Source organism: Leguminivora glycinivorella, chromosome 16, assembly GCF_023078275.1.
Source record: "Leguminivora glycinivorella isolate SPB_JAAS2020 chromosome 16, LegGlyc_1.1, whole genome shotgun sequence".
Taxonomy (NCBI): Eukaryota; Metazoa; Arthropoda; class Insecta; order Lepidoptera; family Tortricidae; genus Leguminivora; species Leguminivora glycinivorella.
In genome coordinates, this window is record NC_062986.1 from 3,948,438 (window position 1) to 3,970,568 (window position 22,131).

The window sequence follows — 22,131 nt, forward strand, 5'->3', positions numbered from 1 at the left end:
ACCGGCTTTTCATACACGACCTTATCCTTAGAATGTGGATCCTTGCTATATTTTACGTAGAATACTTGAACAGGTTCCTTCTTCTTTTTCGGGATTGGCTGAGGTGGTGGTGCGGGTAATGATTCATTTGATTCTTTAATGATAATCTCAATAATAGGCTCTGGGGCTTCGTAGTAGTGGGGATGACCTCCTTGGCTGTACAAAGGAGCTGTTAGGAGTGATCCAAATGGAGGGCCATAACTTTCAGCTGATTGATCGTGAACATTCAAGATCTTAGGCTGAGCGTAGATTTCATTCTGGTTGACTACAGTATCATCCAAGTTATCAAGAGTCGGGTCATAGAGAGGATCCTTTTGTGAGTACTGGACTACAGGCTCCATCTGGACGGCGTATGGCGGAAGTTTGCCAGCTCGCGGTACGCCATGAGAAATTCTTCGGCTGCTTGTTAATGACCGGAAGGAAGCCACTCTCGAGTGAGGAAGAACAAGAGAGTATTGTAAATTTTGAGGCGTTCGGATATTATCTAGTTGTCGTTTCGGTTTCGCTTTCGTGGTTGAGTTCTTTGCGTATGTTAAGCTGAGCACAGCCAGGGCTGTAACCTGAAACAAATAAAAAGCAAAGGTGAGTACGCTAAATATTACATTTTTTTATTGAGATGAAAATAGTTCTTTCGCAGATAACTGTCGGTAAGAGTAAATTTAATCGATTTCCGTTCGGAGTCAACGCGGAATCGATTACTTTTCTCCATTTCCAAGCATCCGAACTATTCAAAGTCATTAGGGTTGCAATACTAATTTAAAAAAAAAAATTAAAAAGTTGTAGGCGGGAAAAATATAAAGGTATTTTTTTTACTTTATATAAATACAACATTATTAAACAAATCTAAGTGGCATAAAATCCAAACGATACTTAAGGTATTTAAATAGATAGGTGCCTAGTCATTCAATTTACTAGATTACAACAGTTGACGACTTCCTAAAAGTTTACGGACTTTGTAAATACGTGCTCAGAACAAAAGTAGTGCAAGTATCTTCGATTCAGTCTCATCACGTTGTTATTTTCTCCTTTTAACATTCGGCAGACGAAAGAAACGGATAAAGTAAACGGCTATTGCCTTGACATTGGGACGAGTGGGCGAAATCGATTTCACGCCGTCTCACGATTCCTAAATTATTGTGTCGGGTGTTTTACTCCTTTCTTTTTTTTGTATAATGTTTCTATTTGTGTTTGGTTTAGGAGTCTAATAAGAGACGTCTAAGAAACGGCCCAAATATAACTGGTATAAAAAGAAAAAAAGGGTTCTACTTATATGAAATAAAACTATGGATTCTATACTTAATGCAAGATTAAGAGTAAGTATGTAGGTAAACTCTAATAGGAATTTAGGTACGATTTCTAGAGCAACGAAACCTTTCTATATAGCTAAAAAATTAGGGAGTCGTCATTCTTAATACTAGATCCGGGTGTTGGCTGACGTTGAGGCGAAAAAGACCAGGCTGAAAATATTTTTCTAGTCTATCTTCCAGTCCATCAACGAGTCAATTAAACGAAGATAGAAGTATTAAGTGAGTGTAACTATGTAGAATAGAGTCGTGGAATATTATTGGACCCCATACATATCACGACTCTTCTCTTTCCGAAGAGTTTAATCCTTTCTTTCTGGTTTAGCCCATTGGTTGACTAGTAGAGAATGCCTTGCTTGAGGCATTAAGTCCGCCATTTGAAACTTATTTTGTTGTGCAATAAAGATTAAATAAATAAATAAATAAACAAACAGACTCTATAATAACGGAAATAAACAAGTTTACGGGCAGAATCGAGCCGTATCGAGCCGTATCGGAAGATAACCGAGCGTAGGTAATTCTAAACGGCCGCCAGAGGTGTTTGGGGAGAAAGTGTAAAAGCACTAAGTATGAGATAATGTTTACGTTGGAGAGGAGCTGGCCTAAGATACGAGAGAAGCGGAAACTGTTAAATATCGGGCATATAACGCCCCATGGATTCTTTGGTACGAATACTTTAATGGCAACATAAGTCGCTGAGAAGAATCGAGATTCAAGATATGATAGCCTTCAATTGTATTTTTATGTTTTTGTTTTTATTTTATTTTGTTATTATGTATTAGTTAGATTAATGTAATTTAATTTAATGTAGATGTAGGTAATCGTAAATTTAAATTTAATGCATGGCCTTTAAACGTCTGAAATTAATAATTTCATTTCAATTATTATAACATCTTGTTTCTGTACCTTAATTAGTAGTTATTACAAATATTTTTTGAGATTTTCATATTTCAAGATTTTTGTAAACAGCCATACTTAATCAATCATCAAGTTGCAGTCTAAATTCAAAAAATCTCATTAATTGTGTCCTTCAAGTGTAATAAAGACATGTTTTACCTGAAATTGTAAAAAAAGTTCGCCCTTATTGAAGATAACGGATGGCACAGCATAAAACTTATTGCTCGTACTCAGATTTAATAAAACGAATGTAATCGCTACCGCTGTTACCTCAGACCGCCTCTCAAGGAAATTTCGTGGAACCTGTCGGCCGGCATTCCAATAAGAATAAAAGTAGACCGAATTCGGCGTCCGCGCCGGTAGCCCGCGCCTTAACGGGTGACTTACAATAGTCCAGACGGTGGCCACGCTATAGAAACCATTGACTATTCATTATAGTAATGGAGGTTAATGGTTACGAGTCTACGTTATCTGCGAAGGAAAAAAAAAATTGGACTGTATTATGTCTTGTAGTAGGTATCCTATATATATTTTAAGTAGCTACTGAACTGTTTTTTCTGTTCTATACCTAATTATAGGGATGTACAATTGTACAGCCGTTTGAATTCACCGTTTTTCACTTTTCTATCCATCAGCGTATTGTCGGCTTATACTATATTAACCTACCTCTAGACTAATAGGTAAGGTACAGGGGAGCAAATCTCGACTGGGGGGCAAATGTAACTGGTCCATTTTTTCCATGTTTTACAATGTTTGCATTATTAAATAGAGTGTGCGGTTAATAGGGTAGGCGTGTTCAGTGGATACATGTAGAACTCAACATTATAGTGCAATAATGAAAAAAATGGATTAGTTACAATTGTCCCCCAGTCGAGATGTGTCCCGCTGTAGGTAGGTACCTTACCAGTTTCTTGGAGCATTTACTTTGTATTAAACAGAAAATGAAAATACGAGTAGATACCTACACTATTTTGATAAATCATCGAGTCAAGTTAGGAAGCCTAAATTGTAAGAGAAAAAATGTGAATTCATCATCCTCCTTGCGTTATCCCGGCGTTGGCTTGGCCATGGCTCATGGTTGCCTGGAGTCAATTTTGAAAAGAGAGAAAAATCGTGAATTATTATATAATAAATAATCTAACCTAATATTTCATGCTAATGACTTTTGACATGAATAGATGAAAAGAAAACTGTATCAAAACAATCTAAGCCCACGTGAACCTCACCATTGTCGAAACCGAACAGTAGGTGTATTGATGCAACCGGATCTGCCAATAGATCGATGTTATAGATATAGATGGCATTGTCTCGAAAGTAAATACGTCATCGATCTGTTCATTTTAGAAGCCGATCCGATATCGGATGTAGGAAGGATGTCGAAGGCAAATGTCAAAGATGACGCCTTTAATCTAATATCGGTCCTACGTCCTACATCGAAAACGCACTCTTTTATACTACGTCGGTGGCAAACAGGCATACTGTCCGCCTGATGGAAAGCGGTCACCGTGTGCTACCTACGTTGTGCCGACCCATTAGAAACTTGTAGGTACACTCCTTTTTTAAAGAACCCCATGCTGTAATTTATCGGGGATAGGTAACTAGGCAGGGAGCTCATTCCACAGCCGGAGCGTCCGCGGGAGGACATTCCTCTGAAACCGCACGGTGAGCGACCATTTAGGTTGCAAGGTGTGTGAATGAGCGCCCTGTCAGCAGCCTGTGCCTGTGAGTGCACTTTTAAAAGTTCAATAGAAATATCCCCCCGATATTTTCGAAGAATGCATAAACGAGAGCGAAGGGTACCTACCATATTTTATTAAGACCTGTGCTCACAGCGAATGTCGTCTCGTTATCTATTAGTACACATCTGCTGATGGTGTCTAGTATCTCTACTATCAGTATACTTAAATCTTGTTTAAGACTCCTTATTCCTTAGAGCGCTCATCAATTTCACGAAACGGCCATCGATAGATGGCGTTGGCGCTCGGTACGTGAGCACCGGCAACTCAACGCGCGTTTCAACGCAAACACGAATAATCTTGATAGTTTTGAATTAAATTGCTAATAACATAATTTTCAATTTTATATGGGGACTCTTTATTTAATTTCATATTCATGGTATGGTAGTAGTAAATAAGGTATATGAATGTAGTAAAAGTATAGTATTAGTCTACATATACATATATAAATTCAGGTTTCCTAATTTATTGATTCAACAACCAACACCGCTGAGCCGAAACTACGAAAGCTAGAAAGTCGAAATTTGTATAGATTGCATTAACACAATTTCGAAGAGATAAGAATCGATTATGAAAATTTACACCCTTAGTAGAGGGAAAAAGGGAGTGAAAGTTTGTAGCGGGATCAATTTGTTTTTTTTTTTATTAGGAAAATTTTAGTTAGGAACTTGAAAGTTGAAATTAGAGACTAGTTTAATAGTAGTTTCTGTTTTTTAGGGTTCCGTAGTCAACTAGGAACCCCTATAGTTTCGCCATGTCTGTCTGTCCGTCCGTCCGTCCGTCCGTCCGTCCGTCCGTCCGTCCGTCCGTCCGTCCGTCCGCGGATAATCTCAGTAACCGTAAGCACTAGAAAGCTGAAATTTAGTAACAATATGTATATCAATCACGCCAACAAAGTGCAAAAATAAAAAATGGAAAAAAATGTTTTATTAGGGTACCCCTCCTACATGTAAAGTGGGGGCTGATTTTTTTTTTCATTTCAACCCCAACGTGTGATATATTGTTGGATAGGTATTTAAAAATGAATAAGGGTTTACTAAGATCGTTTTTTGATAATATTAATATTTTCGGAAATTATCACAGTTATAGTGACTTTCATATTTTTATAAGAACAGCATGCACTTACGTCCAGAACAGTGACATTTGGTGCATTGGAACTGCTCATGATGTGTCACTTTTTAACCGTCGCCTCAAATCTGAGAGATTTGAGGCGAGGTTCTCAATTCGTCTGTATGTTTATTTTTTTTTTCATTTTTTTATGTTTGTTCCTCGATATCTCCGTTGTTACTGGACCGATAAAAAAAAAATATTGTATGTACATGAATACAGATTGGTCCCATTTTTCTCAGAACCCAGTTCTGATGATGGGATCCTGGAGTAATCGAGGGAACTCCTCGAATCTGAAAGGCATACGTATGGTGATTTTTGTATTTTTAAAGGAACAGCATGCATTTAGGTACGGAACAGTGACATTTGGTGCAGTGGAACTGCTGATGATGGCCAGAATGGAACTTCTCAAATCTGAACGGCACGCTTATAGTGACTTTGGTATTTTTATAAGAACAGCATGCACTTTCGTCCAGAACAGTGACATTTGGTGCAGTGGAACTGCTGATGATGGTCAGAACCGATCTTCTCAAATCTGAACGGAACACTTATAGTGACTTTGGTATTCTTATAAGAACATCATGCACTTACGTCCAGTCCAGAACAGTGATATTTGGTGCAGTGGAACTGCTGATGATGGTCAGAACACTTAGAACCAAACTCCTCAAATCTGAACGGCACGCTTATAGTGACTTTGGTATTTATATAAGAACAGCATGCACTTACGTCCAGAACAGTGACATTTGGTGCAGTGGAACTGCTGATGATGGTCAGAACCGAACTCCTCAAATCTGAACGGCACACTCATAGTGACTTTGGTATTTTTGTAAGAAAAGCATGCATTTAAGTTCAGAACAGTGACATTTATTTAGTTATGTTTGTTAAGCATACTGAGTTTTCAAGTCAAAGTTTATCAAGCTTCGATTTCTTATAATCGGATTCATGAGGAATTGAGAAACTCCTCAAACCTTAGCGTTATACGTATATTGATTTGTGTTGCCATCAAATAATTAAAGCATTAAAAGCAGTTTTAAAAAATACCTACACATTTCTACATAATCCAACATTCGCAAGTAGCTTTCACCAGAACCCGAAAGGCGGCGGTTTTTTTTTTCTTAAAAAATATTAAACGTTTTTTTATGGGATAGGAGGCAAACGAGCAGATAGTCTGCCTGATGGTAAGCGATCACTGCCGCCCATGGACACCAGAAGCACCAGAAGTGTTGGAGGTGCGTTGCCGGCCTTTAAGATGGATGTACACTCTTTTCTTGAAGGTTTGAAGGTCGCATTGGTCCGGAAATACCGCTGGCGACAATTCATTCCACAGTTTAACTGTGGATGACGTGACCAAATTTGCAAAATATTGCGTCTTAGAAACATTTTAAAGGGTGAAAATCAAAATATGTACATGTTCGTTCTAAAAGTAGCTGATCAAACATCGTCGGTTTGGAAAGTCTGCGGTAAAATTTTTGCTCATTACTATACATATTCGATTTAGAGGGTTTTGAGATTTAGGAAATAAAACAACGCTTCATTAGATTTAATTTAATAGCATTATGTAATTATAATGTCAATGTAAGTGCAAGCAGTCTTATTTACAACAAACTTACAAGCGGAAAGAAATATATGCAGAAAGAAAAAAAGAAGCTGTCAATACTGAATCCCCTAGGGTGGCTATGTATGAATAGCACAGAAAAGTATTAAAATAAAATAAAAACCGGCCAAAAGCGTGTCGGGCCACGCTCAGTGTAGGGTTCCGTAGTTTTCCGTATTTTTCTCAAAAACTAACCTATAAAGTTCAAAACAAGTTTCAAAGAAAGTCTTTGTAAAGTTCTACTTTTGTGATTTTTTTCATATTTTTAAACATATGGTTTAAAAGTTATAGGGGGGGGGGGTCGCACTTTTTTCCTTTAGGAGCGATTATTTCCGAAAATATGAAAATTATCAAAAATCGAAGTTAGTAAAACCTAATTCATTTTTAAATACCTATCTAACTATATCACACGTTGGGGTTGAAATGAAAAAAAATATCTGCCCCCTATTTACATGTAGGGGTATCCTAATAAAACATTTTTTCCATTTATTATTATTAACGACCTTCCACATATTTATAATGAGCCCAAACATGATGGGGTTATGATGAGGAGAATAGCAGTTCTGTTGACCACCTCCTGACTCCATTATGAGAACTTGGACCTCGTCTAGTTCGATGGTGCTCGTCAGCCCAAATCTAATGAGCCCGAACATGATGGGGTTATGATGAGGAGAATAGCAGTTCTGTTGGCCACCTCCTGACTCCATCATGAGACCCTGGACCTCATCTAGTTCGATGGTGCTCGTCAGCCCAAATCTAATGAGCCCAAACATGATGGGGTTATGATGAGGAGAATAGCAGTTCTGTTGGCCACCTCCTGACCCCGTCATGAGACCTTGGACCTCATCTAGTTCGATGGTGCTCGTCAGCCCAAATCTAATGAGCCCAAACATGATGGGGTTATGATGAGGAGAATAGCAGTTCTGTTGACCACCTCCTGACTCCATCATGAGACCTTGGACCTCATCTAGATCGATGGTGCTCATCAGCCCAAATCTAATGAGCCCAAACATGGTGGAGTTATGATAAGTAGAATAGCAGTTCTGTTGAACATCTCCTGCCTGACTCCATCATCATGAGAACCAGAACCTCATCCTGGTCCCAAAATATAATAATAATTCAAACTCTCAACAAACTTCACGTATAACTTAAAATCCAAAATCATATAAAAAGCATGTCGAATGCTAAAATTGCATAAGGTGTAAAAAGGATCAAGATTTGTTTAGTCGCAGTTTACGGCACTTCTCGGAACTATCGAGCTGCTTACGAAAGCTAGGTGCGCCGGACGATCAAACGCAGGTCCGTTGTCTTCGAGCGCTCGGCGCAGACTGAGCGGGCTCGCGTTAGCACAGTGTCTTTTATTCGAATTTTAGGTGTTTTAAAAACATATCTATCGACAGAAAAGTATGTCTTATATGTATGATTTTTTTGTTATAGGTCAATAAGAAGTTCTAGTTTAGGATAATATTATTTAAGAGTTACAAAAAATGCAGGAATCGCAGGAAAAATACATAATGTAAACCTCTTTTTATCGAAAAAATGGGGAGGATACGGAAGGTTATTTATCCACCATTTCAAGTAAATCTTAAAATGTCAAAGTATTAGCTAACTCGTACAGGATATAACAAATAGGATTGTGATCATTTATTACCCCAAATAACATTTTTAACAGCACAATCACGATTCTAAACGAGCTATCCCACTACGAAATTTGAAAACGTCTTCCGAAAAAACTGATTTTTCGGAAGTATAAAAAGACATATTTTAAAGTAGTACCAATTGACTTTCTAGCTTAAGATATGTACTTTTAGGAACATTATCATTTTTTTAATAATCATTTATAGTTTCTTTATAATTTTGAATGAAAAAGGTTCCATTTTGCAAAAAACGCTCGTCTTTAGGAGTAAGGCCTCTTAACACTTGTAAAAAAGGAATGAAATTCTAAAGATTGTTCAGATATGTCTGGTGCATACCAGACGAATTTCAACTTGTTTTGCAATAGTAACCTTAAACCTCTTACCGAATTGAGAAGTAAAAGTAGCCACTTATGTCTGGGGCTGGTTTAAGGCTATTTAGTAACATGCCATTCTTATAAGGTGTAAACTGGACTAGCTTTTGTTTGTCTATCTAAGCAGTGTGATGCGCGTAGGTGCGTCTAAAGTAATATGTACTAGTATAGTCAACTGTAATGACTAATGATTTGTTACACAACGTACTTACATTTTTTTGTATTAGCAACATAAGAGGATAGGTACAGTTTATATAGGGGTACAATGGTTTGGTGAAAATAAAAGTGAAGAATAACTTTTGCGACTTTTCTAGCTGCCAACTGCACGGGAAGCATGGTCGCGCAATAGACGATAAAATAGCAGGCCGTCCCTATCGCACTATTTGTAAGTGCGATAGGGACGGCCTGATATTTTATCGTCTATCGCGCGACCATGCTACCCGTGCTGGATACTATGTGTCTGATAGTTTCGTATGAAATTATTCAACTTAAAATGCACCTATATATTTCTTCTTAAATGCACCTATAATACCTATATATTTCTTATTAAAATGCACCTATATATTTCTTCTTGGTTAAGTATGTAAACTTACCAATATGTAATTGTTAACATCTTGTATGTGGTAATGCTTAATGCAAAATAAAAATATCTTTATCTTTATCTTTCTTATACCAGTATCTTTTACCTACTATATTATCGATATGTATTACTTTTAGTTCCTTGAACTTCACAAAACTAATGATAATGATTATAAAAACTATAATAGCATGTAAGTATGCTATACAATAAACTTCTAGTTCCCTGGCGTTAGTGAGCAAAAACTAGCATTTCACTCTTATTACACTTTGCATACAATAGCTGAATGACAAATAGAAATGAAAACTGCCTACTCGCACTTACGATTTCTACGAAATATTGACTGTTGAGCATTTACATAGATTTAAAACAGGCCATGGCCGTTGGGTCAAGAGTGAGAATATTTTAGTAAAAACTTTATGCCTATACAGTAACTGTGTATTACCCTAAGAAAAAGGCTACTGATATACTGATCATACGGGAAGCATGATCGCGCGATAGACGATAAAATATCAGGCCGTCCCTATCGCACAATTAGTAAGTGCGATAGGGACGGCTGCTTATAACTAACTTTATACTCTAACGACTCACTCTAACGACTGCCATAATAAGAGCGATATAATTATATCGAAAGTAACTGTCATTTTATCGAAAATAACTGCCAAAATATCTCTATAGACTATCACATTAGTGTGCTTGGCCCGCTGATGGTAAGTTGCATATCGATATGTGGATCGTGGAGAGGGTGCAAGTAAGTAAGTACGCTAATTTTTATTAAATCTTTGAAGGTTGTATCAGTCCGGAAATGCCGCAGGCGACAGTTCAGTAAACAGTTTAAATGTACGGGGCAGGAAGTAAATAAATTGAACTTTCATTAAAATAAATGTGAATTCCTAAACAAGTTTTTTCTACGCTTACATAGTTTTCCATCGCAACCTATCAACAATATGTCAATGCTGTCAATATCCGAACAACTTGTCAATTAAAGTTTTGGAAACTGACACTACGGCTGTATATCTATTTAATTGCTATACAGAATTTCCATCAAAATATGTCTGTTGGCCTACCAACAGACATATACAATGTTGATATACAATACCATCTGTCACATTTCATTAAAAAACTGTCAAAAACTTTCCACTGAGAGCTTCTTTAATTCAGAAATGTATCCAAATTCCGCCTTTTATTGACCCGTCTTCCTCCCAGATAGTGACAAAAACACCGAACGGTAACAATAAGCTTATCTCCTCATCGTGAGAAGAAAAAACTACAATGGCAACTGTTACCTCACATTCGTTTGGCACTTTTCTTTTCACTTGTACACCTTTATGTAGTATGGGTAAGGTTGAAATAGGCTTGTGTAGAGGATGATACGCGATAATTTCTCCAAACTGGCGGATGTTATGCAAAGCGGATAAGATGGCTAATTTTGGATGATAGATTTGATGTTAGCGGGTTGTATGGTGTTTGATTTATGTTGTTTTAATTGGTTTTAACAGTGTTATCAAACCATGATTGGTCATTTTTGTGGATTGTGCATTAGTAAAGCCTTTTATTGCTTAACCCACGTCGACAGCTGAACCACTGCCGCAGAAAAGACATACCCATATTTATGTATGTATTATCAGTGATAGTACGTCGACAAGCGTAGCACTGTCAACGAAAGGTTTATCTATTATCCTACCTTTAGGCACTTATATCTAGCAACCTGCAATAATGTACCAGGTCATTATGTAGGTTATACCTATAAAGAAAAGGGACCAACTCCAAAACGTGAAATAAAAGTAAACCAACTTCTATTTGACATCGTCAGTGACTTGTCAGTGACATGTTTGCTCTACAAAGTGGTTGACAGATTGGTTGCACTCCGCGAGAACAATACTAATCGTAGGACGGTAAAAGTGGGCGGCCATTGTTGATGTGTTTGTTAGATGTGTATCATGTTTTTGTTTAGCACATTTTCATACAATCAATTTAAACAAGGTTACACTGTAATATATCAAATTGGCAAAACAGATGCTAAATATCCATACTAATATTATAAATGGGAAATTGTGTGTCTGTTTGTTTGTCCGTCTTTCACTGCAAAATTACGTGATTTTTTAAGAGGAGAGAGTTGAAGGGATGGAGAGTGACATAGGCAACTTTTTGCCTTTTTCTAAAGCCCCACTTCCGTAAAATGGGGGGGTGGAAGTTTGTATAGAGCATTCCGCGATTTTCTAATTTAACACAAGCGAATCTATGGGCAACAGCTTGTTCTGTATAATAAACAAACATCGGCAGTCAGAAATTTTTGTCTTTTTGTGCCATTTTGCCGGTCCGAAAGTCAAGCATTAGTCAAGATATTTCTAAAGTGGTAATGAGTAAACCAACGAGGGAATTGCCGGAATACCTAGGTACTAACTGAGCGGTGAATGTGTTGTGTGAATTATGTCGTATACACGACACGTCATAATAGCGGCAAAATTATAACTTAATTAGATATAAAGAGAAGCTTGCTCAAGAGCAGCTTTTTCTAAGCGATCTAATTTGTCTACCCAAACTCGTGTCACCGAGTATTCTGCTCCACTTATGCCTACAGAATTTCCTTGTTCAACATTGACCAAAGAATAAAGATCGTCCACACGCTAATGCCATGTCACGCAACGCGCCGTGGGAGACGAAACGTAAACGCTGTTCTTCGCTAATCGCAGGGCTGTTTACATTGTAAGCTTTGTTCATTTGTTGCAATGGGGAAGAGGAAAGTGATATAAGGTAGCAAATAAAGACCTCTTTTATATTCCTTTCCCATCTATGAGTACCTACTCAAATACTACGTGTGAGTACGGTACACCAACTCATAGTTTTTCTGGTTTGATTCAATAATAAAGTTGCTCTTAACTGAAATAAATTCAGTACCCTAAATTAATTTATTACGGCAATTTATAAAATGGCTTCAGACGACCATCTTTAGGTACTGTCCATTATTACACGTGTCAGCGCCGTCAACGGTATAATTATCTATTACCACGGTCATCATACTCATCATGTCATAAAAATGACGCAATGTGACTGCAGCTTTTGAAACGGAACCAGGTACATAGTCTAGTTTTATTCAATTTCTTAACTGAAATTTTAAAATAGGTCTGAGATTAATGATAAAGTCGATAAAGGAAGACAATTTATAATATTATTGTGGACTACACCTGTCAAATGTCAACGGTCATACTATGGTCATACAATTTTCTATTACCACGGTCATGTCATCACCATGACGCAATGTGACGACAGCTCTCGAGATAATTAAATTGTACATAAACTACGTGAAGTTCAATCATCTAGGCCAGTTTGAATTTATAACACAGTTTTTATTAAACTTCGAGCGGCCTTCTTTAAAAGTTTAAAACAAGGCGTGAACACTAAATTTATTTTTAACAAGCAGAAACGTCTGCTAACGATTCTAAACATTTTTATATTAAAGGAAAAAACCCCAAGACGTGTGTACATAAGGAAAGGCGTGGAAAGATTTGCGATGTCCGGCGCGGCTTCCGTAGCTCAATTGGTTAAGAGCCTTGCACGGATTGCAAATGATGCGGGTTCAAGTCCCGCCGGAAGCGTAAATTTTTCCATTTTTTCCTTTAATATAAAAATATACTACACCTGTCAACAGTTATACACTTATCTATTACTACGGTTATCATGTCATCAAAATGACGCAATGTGACCACATTGCCTCTAGCCAAGCGTGCAATCATTGAAACTTCGTATCGTTTCGTAGTTTTTTCTCTATAAAGGCCGGCAACGCACCTCCAACAGTTCTGGTGTTTCGGGTGTCCATGGGCGGCAGTGATGGCTTACCATCAGGCGACTTGTCTGCTCGTTTGCCTCCTATCCCATAAAAAAATCTCTCTTCCGTATTGGTGCAACAGAGTCACTTGCGTATCGTTGATGTTCCATGGTCAACGTACGTTTGGCTAGAGACCCAGGTCTCGAGATAATCAAACTATATAAAACGCGTGAGGTCCCATCACGTTTTGTATTTGAACGGATTGTAATGAAACTATGAAACGCAACATATTCCTATCTAAATTGAATTTCCTCATTGGGATGTGATTTTGATGAGGTTTTGGTTGATTGACAGCTCCATATTAAATTTGAAGTGTGAATCAATTATATTTTTATTGAACAGGAATGTGGGATTCTTTTAAGTGTTTTTGATATCTATTCTCTCCATTAAGGATCTCGTGCTAGAATGAAAAACTCTTTGTTTCTAATGTTATATGAATGTCTATGTATACACCGTGTTTCACTTAACACTAAAAACCTGAAAACAGTTTGTTCAGAATCGAGAGTAGAATCGATTGAGCTATATCTTGATGGGGGTAATATTTTTATTTAAATTAGTATTATTAATTATTTTTTACGTGCCCCTTCTATTGTACTCGTAATACAACATTGTGTATATCGCATTGCTAAGAGGTTGTTTACCTTTTTCCAGTATTTAGGGGTATTAATACTTGGACTTGGTTACTTGGACTATTATTTTTTCCGCTACTAGTTTGACGTTGTTTGTCAGTTTAATTTTAATGTTTATCATAAGTCATAACAAATTGAACTCATACCTAATTACAACCTTGTCATTTTGAATATTGAGTTTATTTGCTTACTGTGATTACCTGTCCAATTTGAAGTTTACTGTGACAAAGCTTTAAAGTGTTTTACAGTGACATCTTAGCTGTCTATTGGTAAACCTTATGTCGTTGCAGTAACGTACACAAATAAATAGTGTTATGGTTTATGATGGTAGTTAGCAATTACTTTATTGAGTGTAGAGCTAAAAGTCAAGTAGAGCTGAACAGAAAATTAAAAATTCAATTAAAAAAAAAGTAACGATCAGATTAAAAGATGAATACTCTAGATGAGTTTAAAAAAATAAAAATCAGTTGGGGTGTCTGAGGTTTTGAGTGATACCGGAAACACCGTGTATGTATAATTTGTAAATTACAAATTATAAAGTTTTATTGAATAAATAAGCAAATAAAGTAAATAATAAGTACAAACAAAAATCCACAGCACAGGCTTCGTCACATTTGTAAATTATATGTGTACTTATGTTTAGTTTATTTAGTATTCGTTCTTTTATTTCCTTTGTTTTGATTTTACTGTTGTAATTGTGGCACCGCTCACAGTCTCTCTGCTTAGCCTCGGGGTTGACTGGTAGAGAATGCTTTAAAGCATTAAGTCCGCCTTTTTGTACTGCAAGATTTTTCTTTTGTGCAATAAAGATTAAATAAATAAACGAATCGGGTCCGGACTGAACCGAGGCCCCTGACATCGTTTTTGATCGGGCATTATATACACGATGATATACCAACATGAGATTTTACCGTTTTCGCATTCGAAAAACAATGTCAATTGTGTTTCAATACATGGTTTAATTTAATTTCGAATTTCTCCAATAGCCATTAAGAATAGTGGTCAGTATTACCAAAGACATATATAACTCCGTATAGACAGATAAAGTCTAAGAAAAAAAACGTACCTCAGTACCATACAGAAAAAGGTACGGTGGCCTAGATGGCATTACACCTTTGGGGTACGCTCAGCTAGATGGCGCTAATATTAATATTTGACATTTTAAAACATATCAAGCTAAGAATATGGGCCAAATTGTCAAAACTGAGGTTCAAAAGTTTCAAGCCTGTGTCAAGAGATGGCAGTCTATGCATTGTGATTACACATTATAAATAATTTTGAATTTTTTTTTTAAATCATCAATTCATCACTATAACCAAAGACATATGTAACTCCGTATAGACAGATAAAGTCTAAGGAAAAAACGTACCTCAGTACCATACAGAAAAAGGTACGGTGACCTAGATGGCATTACACCTTTGGGGTACGCTTAGCTAGATGGCGCTAATATTAATATTTGACATTTTAAAACATATCAAGCTAAGAATATGGGCCAAATTGTCAAAACTGAGGTTCAAAAGTTTCAAGCCTGTGTCAAGAGATGGCAGTCTATACATTGTGATTACACATTTTACTTCGACAGTAACTCTCTATATTATACTCGATCCTCTTTGGTATTACTAAGATTCACGCTTTCTATCGTACTTTTTAAAAAACAGCATTTTACTTGTTCTCTACGATAACAAAAAGGTGCCATAAGAGTGCCATAAGTGCCATAAATACTAATGCAGGGGGTCACTTAACTCCGCAGCTTAAGTACTGTACAATGTACATTTTCCTTAACAGTACCTATAAGTAGCAAATTAATCGGTTTAATTCATCGCTACATTACGACCATTACGAGTATATAAATGTATTGTGGTTGCATACCGCCGCAGGCATCGCTAAAACGACGTTGATGTCCGAATTACTCTAGACGACTCTCGTTTTCAACATAATATGTGCCACAGATATATTAGAATAGACGTTGCATGCAGCATGTAATGAGATTTTTATTTCAGCATGCCAAAGGCATGCGAATGTTATGACATGTTAATATTTTGATGATGTATATGAATGACATTTATTATATTCGATGAATAATTCATGAAATATCAAAACTTCAATCTAGTCGATCATTTAAGTAAAACATAAGATTTCTGTAACTCTTAAGTAACGGCAGTGAGTCATACTCAAGCTTTTAGAAAGAAGAAAAATTTCTGTGGAAAATAGTCTCGGCGCCTACTTATTTTTAATTTGCCGTCTTTTTTACTGACAAGACCCCTGGGCCTAGATATACGAACCTAGTCAGTATGTACATATATTGACAACAGTGCCTTTTATGTCGTTAGTATCCAAATAAATCTATTACAACGTGGTCTACCTAGATATATGTCTGTGCTTGCACTTGACGTTATTATATCATCCATCATTAGCCGATTCAAGAAAAAAAACAATAACACCAAAACTTGGCCCGAAAATAGCGTCTTTCAGCGCATCGTTATGAAATAAGGCCAGTTACGTTAACGTGCTCATAAATGTAATAAGATAAAGCGATATGCAATAGTGCATTCACTTTTTGATGATTTGGGTTACATATTGACATCGCAATTTGTTTGTTACGTTACAAATGGCTTGGCTTATTTCTTTTTAATGAATTGGCGAGGAAAGGTGCAAGCGTAGGTGTTGCTTATTTTGGCTGTATTGATAAATTAATTTGAATTTAATTCGATTTCGCGAATTTAGAGACCACATAAGACCAAGACCTCAGACCAAGCTTCGATTTCTGACTCGACTTTCGACTGCGATTTTGCCAATCTAGCTTATGCACCTGCCAACTTATCACCTGGTGCCGTGCCGTAGCCGAATGGCATTTCTGCGACTCGAAACGAAAACGAAACGCCGCGAAAGGTAGTCTGGCTCTGTCGCGCCAATACGCACGAGCGATAGAGATAGATATCTACGTGCGTTTCGTTTCGTGAGCGTTTGTGCCATTCGGCTACGTACCCTGATAAGTTTGACGTTTAAAATTACCCTTGGGAAACATGTTTTATGAAAATTCTACTAATTAGGCTTGGTCTTACTCTATTACTATAAAAATAAGTGTGTTATTAACATTAATACGACCTATTTTATTTAAATTACTCGATTTTTCATATTATGAAATATAGGTACCTAAGTAAACCCTTAAATCGATTTGATTCTCGAGAAAGGTTTGTATCACAGTAAGTCCGTTTTCACATTATCCGACCCGATATCGGATGTCGGAAGGTTTCAATAGAATAAATGCAAGATGGCGCCTGTAATGTATGAGAGCCGACATCCGATATCGGATCGGATAATGTGAAAACGCACTAATACGATAGTACTCTTTATTATACTGTGGTAATACATAATACATTTTATGTTAAATATCTATCAAATAAATAGACTCTAAGATTCTATCTATAATTATCACGCATGCGACACAAAAACACCACGTTTCATTCATTTCACAATACTTCTATGAACCATTATCATTATAGCTATAGCAAGTGTTATACATAAAGCTAGCTTCAAAGGCTGACCGTTATCGACCATCTAACCGTCACTCTTTATGGGAAACAAAATGATACGAGTTATGTAATGTGAAATTGCGCAGAACGACCCGAGATGGTCAGATCCTACGTTGAATTATAAGCCAATTCTGTTTATACGATTTGATGTTTTGGGCTTGTTATGAGACGACCTTGACACGACTCACATTGTGTGCCTGTGTCCTAAATGCATGTGATGTGGATGCCGACAAATGCCGATGAGCAGATGGACAATCATTAATAGAACGTGACTTAAGGTCACTAAATCCATCCGGATATGCCTGAGAATCATTAGCGTAGGCGTTTAGCTATACTTGGATTCCGTGATTTGCGACTCTAGAAAAAAATCTTTTCATTTGGTGTTTTTGTCGATATGTTCCCTGTCGAGGTATTCCCGATGAACTACAGTATGGGGTTCTTCAAAAAAGGAGTGTACAAGTTTCTAATGGGTCGGCAACGCGCACGTGACACCCCTTGAGTTGCAGGCTACGGTGACCGGCTAGGTTACGGTGACCGCTTTCCATCAGGCGGGCCGTATACCTGTTTGCCACCGACGTGGTATAAAAATAAAATAAAAAAATGTTGCCGATTTTAACAAGCAGAAATGACCCTAACGATGCTTCTAATTTTCATATCAAAGGGAAAAAAGGTGTTGCCCATGTATGACTAACGTCTTGGCTAAGTCTCTGAGGCCTATTTTACAATAGTGGATATTGCCGACAGTGACATTCGCCGTTCTACGACAACGAGGAAATATTGATGCTGAGTAACAAATAGTAACAATGTTACTTATCAACCCAGAAATAGGCGCCAACTTGTCAGTGTCTAGTGTCTATGTCACTGAAGTGAATACCCCACTGATTGGATTTCGTGAGGACCAATCAGAGTTCGAGGCTCACGGCATTGAATGAACGTCGTGTCAAAACGAAATAAATTCACATCAAACTATAAAACAGAATTAGCCTCGTATTGCTGTAACATTCGGCCCACCGAAGAATGCTTCAATTACATTTGGTTCACAGCGGTTGGATAACTTTGATTGTTTTTTTCGCGGCGGATCTGTTAGATCCGAGATAACAGGTCAAAGTAGGGCGTAAGAAATAGGAGAATAGGATTAGGTAAGATTAAATTCAAGATAGTGGAATGAGTTTTTTTACCTATATGGTAAGATTCAAGGGATTCTTACTGAGTGCACGCTCATGAATATTAGGTGTGCATCAGGGCGGGACCACATCTCGGACACTGGCGATCAAATATATGAAAGAGGCGCGTTACTAGCACACAGTCTAAGCTCTTGTAGGTGAACGCGTACTATGCTTGAATGAGTGAGATATGACAGGTCGACTGTTCTCGTTTTTGACAGGCGGTAACTGTGAGGTAACCGAGAGGGGGTGGGCGGCGCTTTCAGCGGGGAGAGGGAGTGGCCATACTGTACGATAGTACTCTTTATTATATTGTGGCGGGACCTTGCGGGCGTGCATGTCAAACAATTGAAGCTCAGACAAAGTGTCCTGTGATAGTCCTGTGGCCGTTGGGTTTTTGGGCATTTTCGCGAGAACTATCACCAACAATATTTATTCTAAGGTAGAAAAATATTTATTTTAAGTTTTTCCTACTCAGAATCACGAGCCCTTTCGATCTAGGGCACAAAACAAGAGACAAAAAATGGCCCCAGAATTTTCTATTATTTTGCATATATAGTATTTTCTATTATATTACTTTGTAACCGCTGTACAAAGTGTTTGAAAAATGGTAACGAAGTGGAAAAATTAAATTTGGGACGCTTTTTTTACTTAGTAGGATTGAAAGGGCTCGTGATTCTGAGTAGGAAAAACATTGGATTTGCCTATTTTCGAAAAAAAGTTTTTGAATCTTTTTTCGCGAAAATGCTCTTTTGTCACTTGTCATATCATGCGTCACTTTCGCTCTTACATACTTGTTAGAACGTGACAGACATGGTGACAAATGATAGACAACCATCTTAGCCCTGCTGAGTCGACGCTGCGCAGGGTGCGTAGCCGAATGGCACAAACGCTCACGAAACGGTCGCGAAACGAAACGCTAGTAAATATCTATCTCTATCGCTCGTGTGTATTGGCGCGACAGAGCCGGACTAGCTTTCGCGGCGTTTCGTTTTCGTTTCGCGTCGGAGAAATGCCATTCGGCTACGGGGCCAATGGACGTACACTCGCCCGCCCTGCGAAACGCTCCGCCTCTAGCGTGCACTCAGGCCTTAGTGCATTTTCACATTATCCGATCCGATATCGGATGTCGGACCGATATCCCATACATCACATGCGCCATCTTGGATTTTTTCTATTGAAATCCTTCCGACATCCGACATCGGATCGGATAATGTGAAAACGCACTTACACAGTCGTCGGATATTATTTAAGTTCTATTGGCGTTACTCTTACTTTTTTACTTAAAAAAAAAGAAAGTCCAGTTGTCTTACCTGAAACAATAAATGATAAAAATTACAAACACAATTGACATCAAATTCTGATGACCCCGATGACCCACGATTTAAAAAATGTAATGGCTACTTCGTTGAACAATAAGACAATTTTCACTTTCAAGGGATAATATCAAACTATTATAAAACGATAACAAAATATGCTATAACGCCATCGTTGATCGAAAGTCGATTAAATTAGTTCCATCATTAGATACTTCACCAACATATCTGTGCAGTTGCCCAAATTGAAATCCGATACAAAAACATGGCAACTTTTGATTTAATGATTGAATTGGTAAGTTGGTTTTAAACAATCGTTTTCAATACTCTCTATGGCTATTGGCTACCATAGAGATACCACAATATAGAGATGACTTGGGAGGAGAGAAGACATGGCCGAACTGTTAAGAGTTTAGTCCGTTTTCACATTATCCTATCCAATATCGGATGTCGCAAGGATTTCAATTGAAAAAATCCGCGATGGCGCCTGTAATGTAAGTATGGTATATCGGTCCTACATCCGATATCGCGTCGGATAATGTGAAAACGCACTAACTCTTAGAGCGTTTTCATATTCTCAGCGTGCGTAGCCGAATGCACAAACGTTTCTTCGTGGACGAATCGTGAGCGAATCGTGAAGCGTTTGGGCATTCGGCTACACACACTGATCTGATATCGGATGAAGGAAAGGCAAAAATCAAAGATGGCGCCGACCAAATTACGGGAGTTGTTATGTGTTGAGTGAGACCAATTTTCAATAGTTATTTGTTTTACAAGGGGGCAATTAAATAGTTGTTTAACCGCACGTGCCAATATTGATACCCGAGCAAGCGAAAGATTCCAAAATTGAACCGCGAGCGTAGCGAGTGGTTCAAAAAGTGGAATCTTGAGCGTTGCGAGGGTATCAAGGCACGAAGGTTAAACAAACTTTGCCACCGAGTGAAACACAAAATTTTTCACCACACCAACACGAACAAAATACTGACTATAAAACATCAAAATAAATGAAATCCATCAATTTATTCAATATTAATGATTCAAAATCATCATTTATAGGTAAAATCTATCAGCCAGATTAAGACATCGAGTTAAAATTCGTATGAAATGACTTTGCCCCCTTGTGGATAAAATGCAATTTTGCTATCTGTTTTCGAATAGCAAAGAAAGCCTTTACCAGTTGGTGTGGTGAAAAAGTATTTTTAAATTCGTCATATTGCATATTGTTCTCGCTAACTGTAGGTACACGAACGGCAGGTCTATATATTATAATTATTAGGTCTACGTTGGTAACAATTATATTGTCATCCATCCATCAAAATGATTGTAATGGGTTATCTTTAATATGTAATCGTATGTGAAGATATTACACACTGTATTTGTCGGCTTTTATGTTATTAAATAGGCGTTTGTTAATTTTGATTAATTATCGGTCATTTGTGTTTTAATTATAGCCTTGTTTGAATTGGGTTTTAATTGTATTCATGTTCGGTGGATAATCAATATTAATTTGTTATTCTTAGTATTAAGAAAAATTTTGGCCCCATTGGCTGCTAATTAAAAATACCAAAAATATATTTTTGATTTATTTATTTTCTGGGCTTATCAGTCGATTCATTCATTAAACTTTTTGTTTGGTTGGTGATAATGTGCATTCTGTATAAATGTCACATATAATTATTTATTTATTTATAATTGATTGCACATAAAAAAATAAGTACAATGGTGGACTTAATGCCTCAAGGCATAATTAGTCATTTGTTTTTATGTAAGTGGCCACTTGGTCAGGCCATATCTAATCTCTAAAGTAAAACACCTAAGTAATATTTCGGTTAAATAATTAAAATATATTCATGTTAATTTATGTAAATTCGCGTTTTAATTTATCTAACAAAATACACCTAATGTATTCACAGCATAAATACCTAACAGTCTCAGACGAAGTTTACGTAATTCCTATACACTGTGTTATCATCATGCGGACATTTATTAAAACCGATAATAATATGATACATTAGCAATCGTTTGAGTGTATCAGCTAATCTTAATCATTGTATTTAAATTAAGAAACTACAAATTAATTTTCCAAATCTGCACATTCAATGTACATTCAACCAATTGGAACCATAGGCTAATGTAGAACTATGTCATAGTGATGTTATAAGTAAGATTGTAAGAAATCTCTTACTGTTTGTCATTTTGACATGGTTGTAGAGTGGCCTAGGGTAGGGTTCCAATTGGTTGACTGTACTGCGTGCACTTCGTAATTGGCATTACACTCTTTTGTTTACCCTTATTTGCTGGCGCACCGCCATGACGTGAAAAAAATTGTACCTAACATATTGTATAAACGAAATGCCTCCTACCTACCTACATTAATTGCTGCGCCCATCAGGGCTTCATGT

General features: G+C 37.2%; 1 protein-coding gene across 1 annotated transcript in view; it reads right to left on the reverse strand.

Annotated features, from left to right (window-relative positions):
• Positions 1-22,131, reverse strand: part of LOC125234446 (alpha-protein kinase 1-like) — a 73,102-nt gene that overhangs the window by 4,033 nt on the left and 46,938 nt on the right. Inside the window, 1 exon segment of the mRNA XM_048140692.1 lies at positions 2-599. Within this exon segment, the coding sequence (XP_047996649.1) occupies positions 2-599 (598 nt within the window).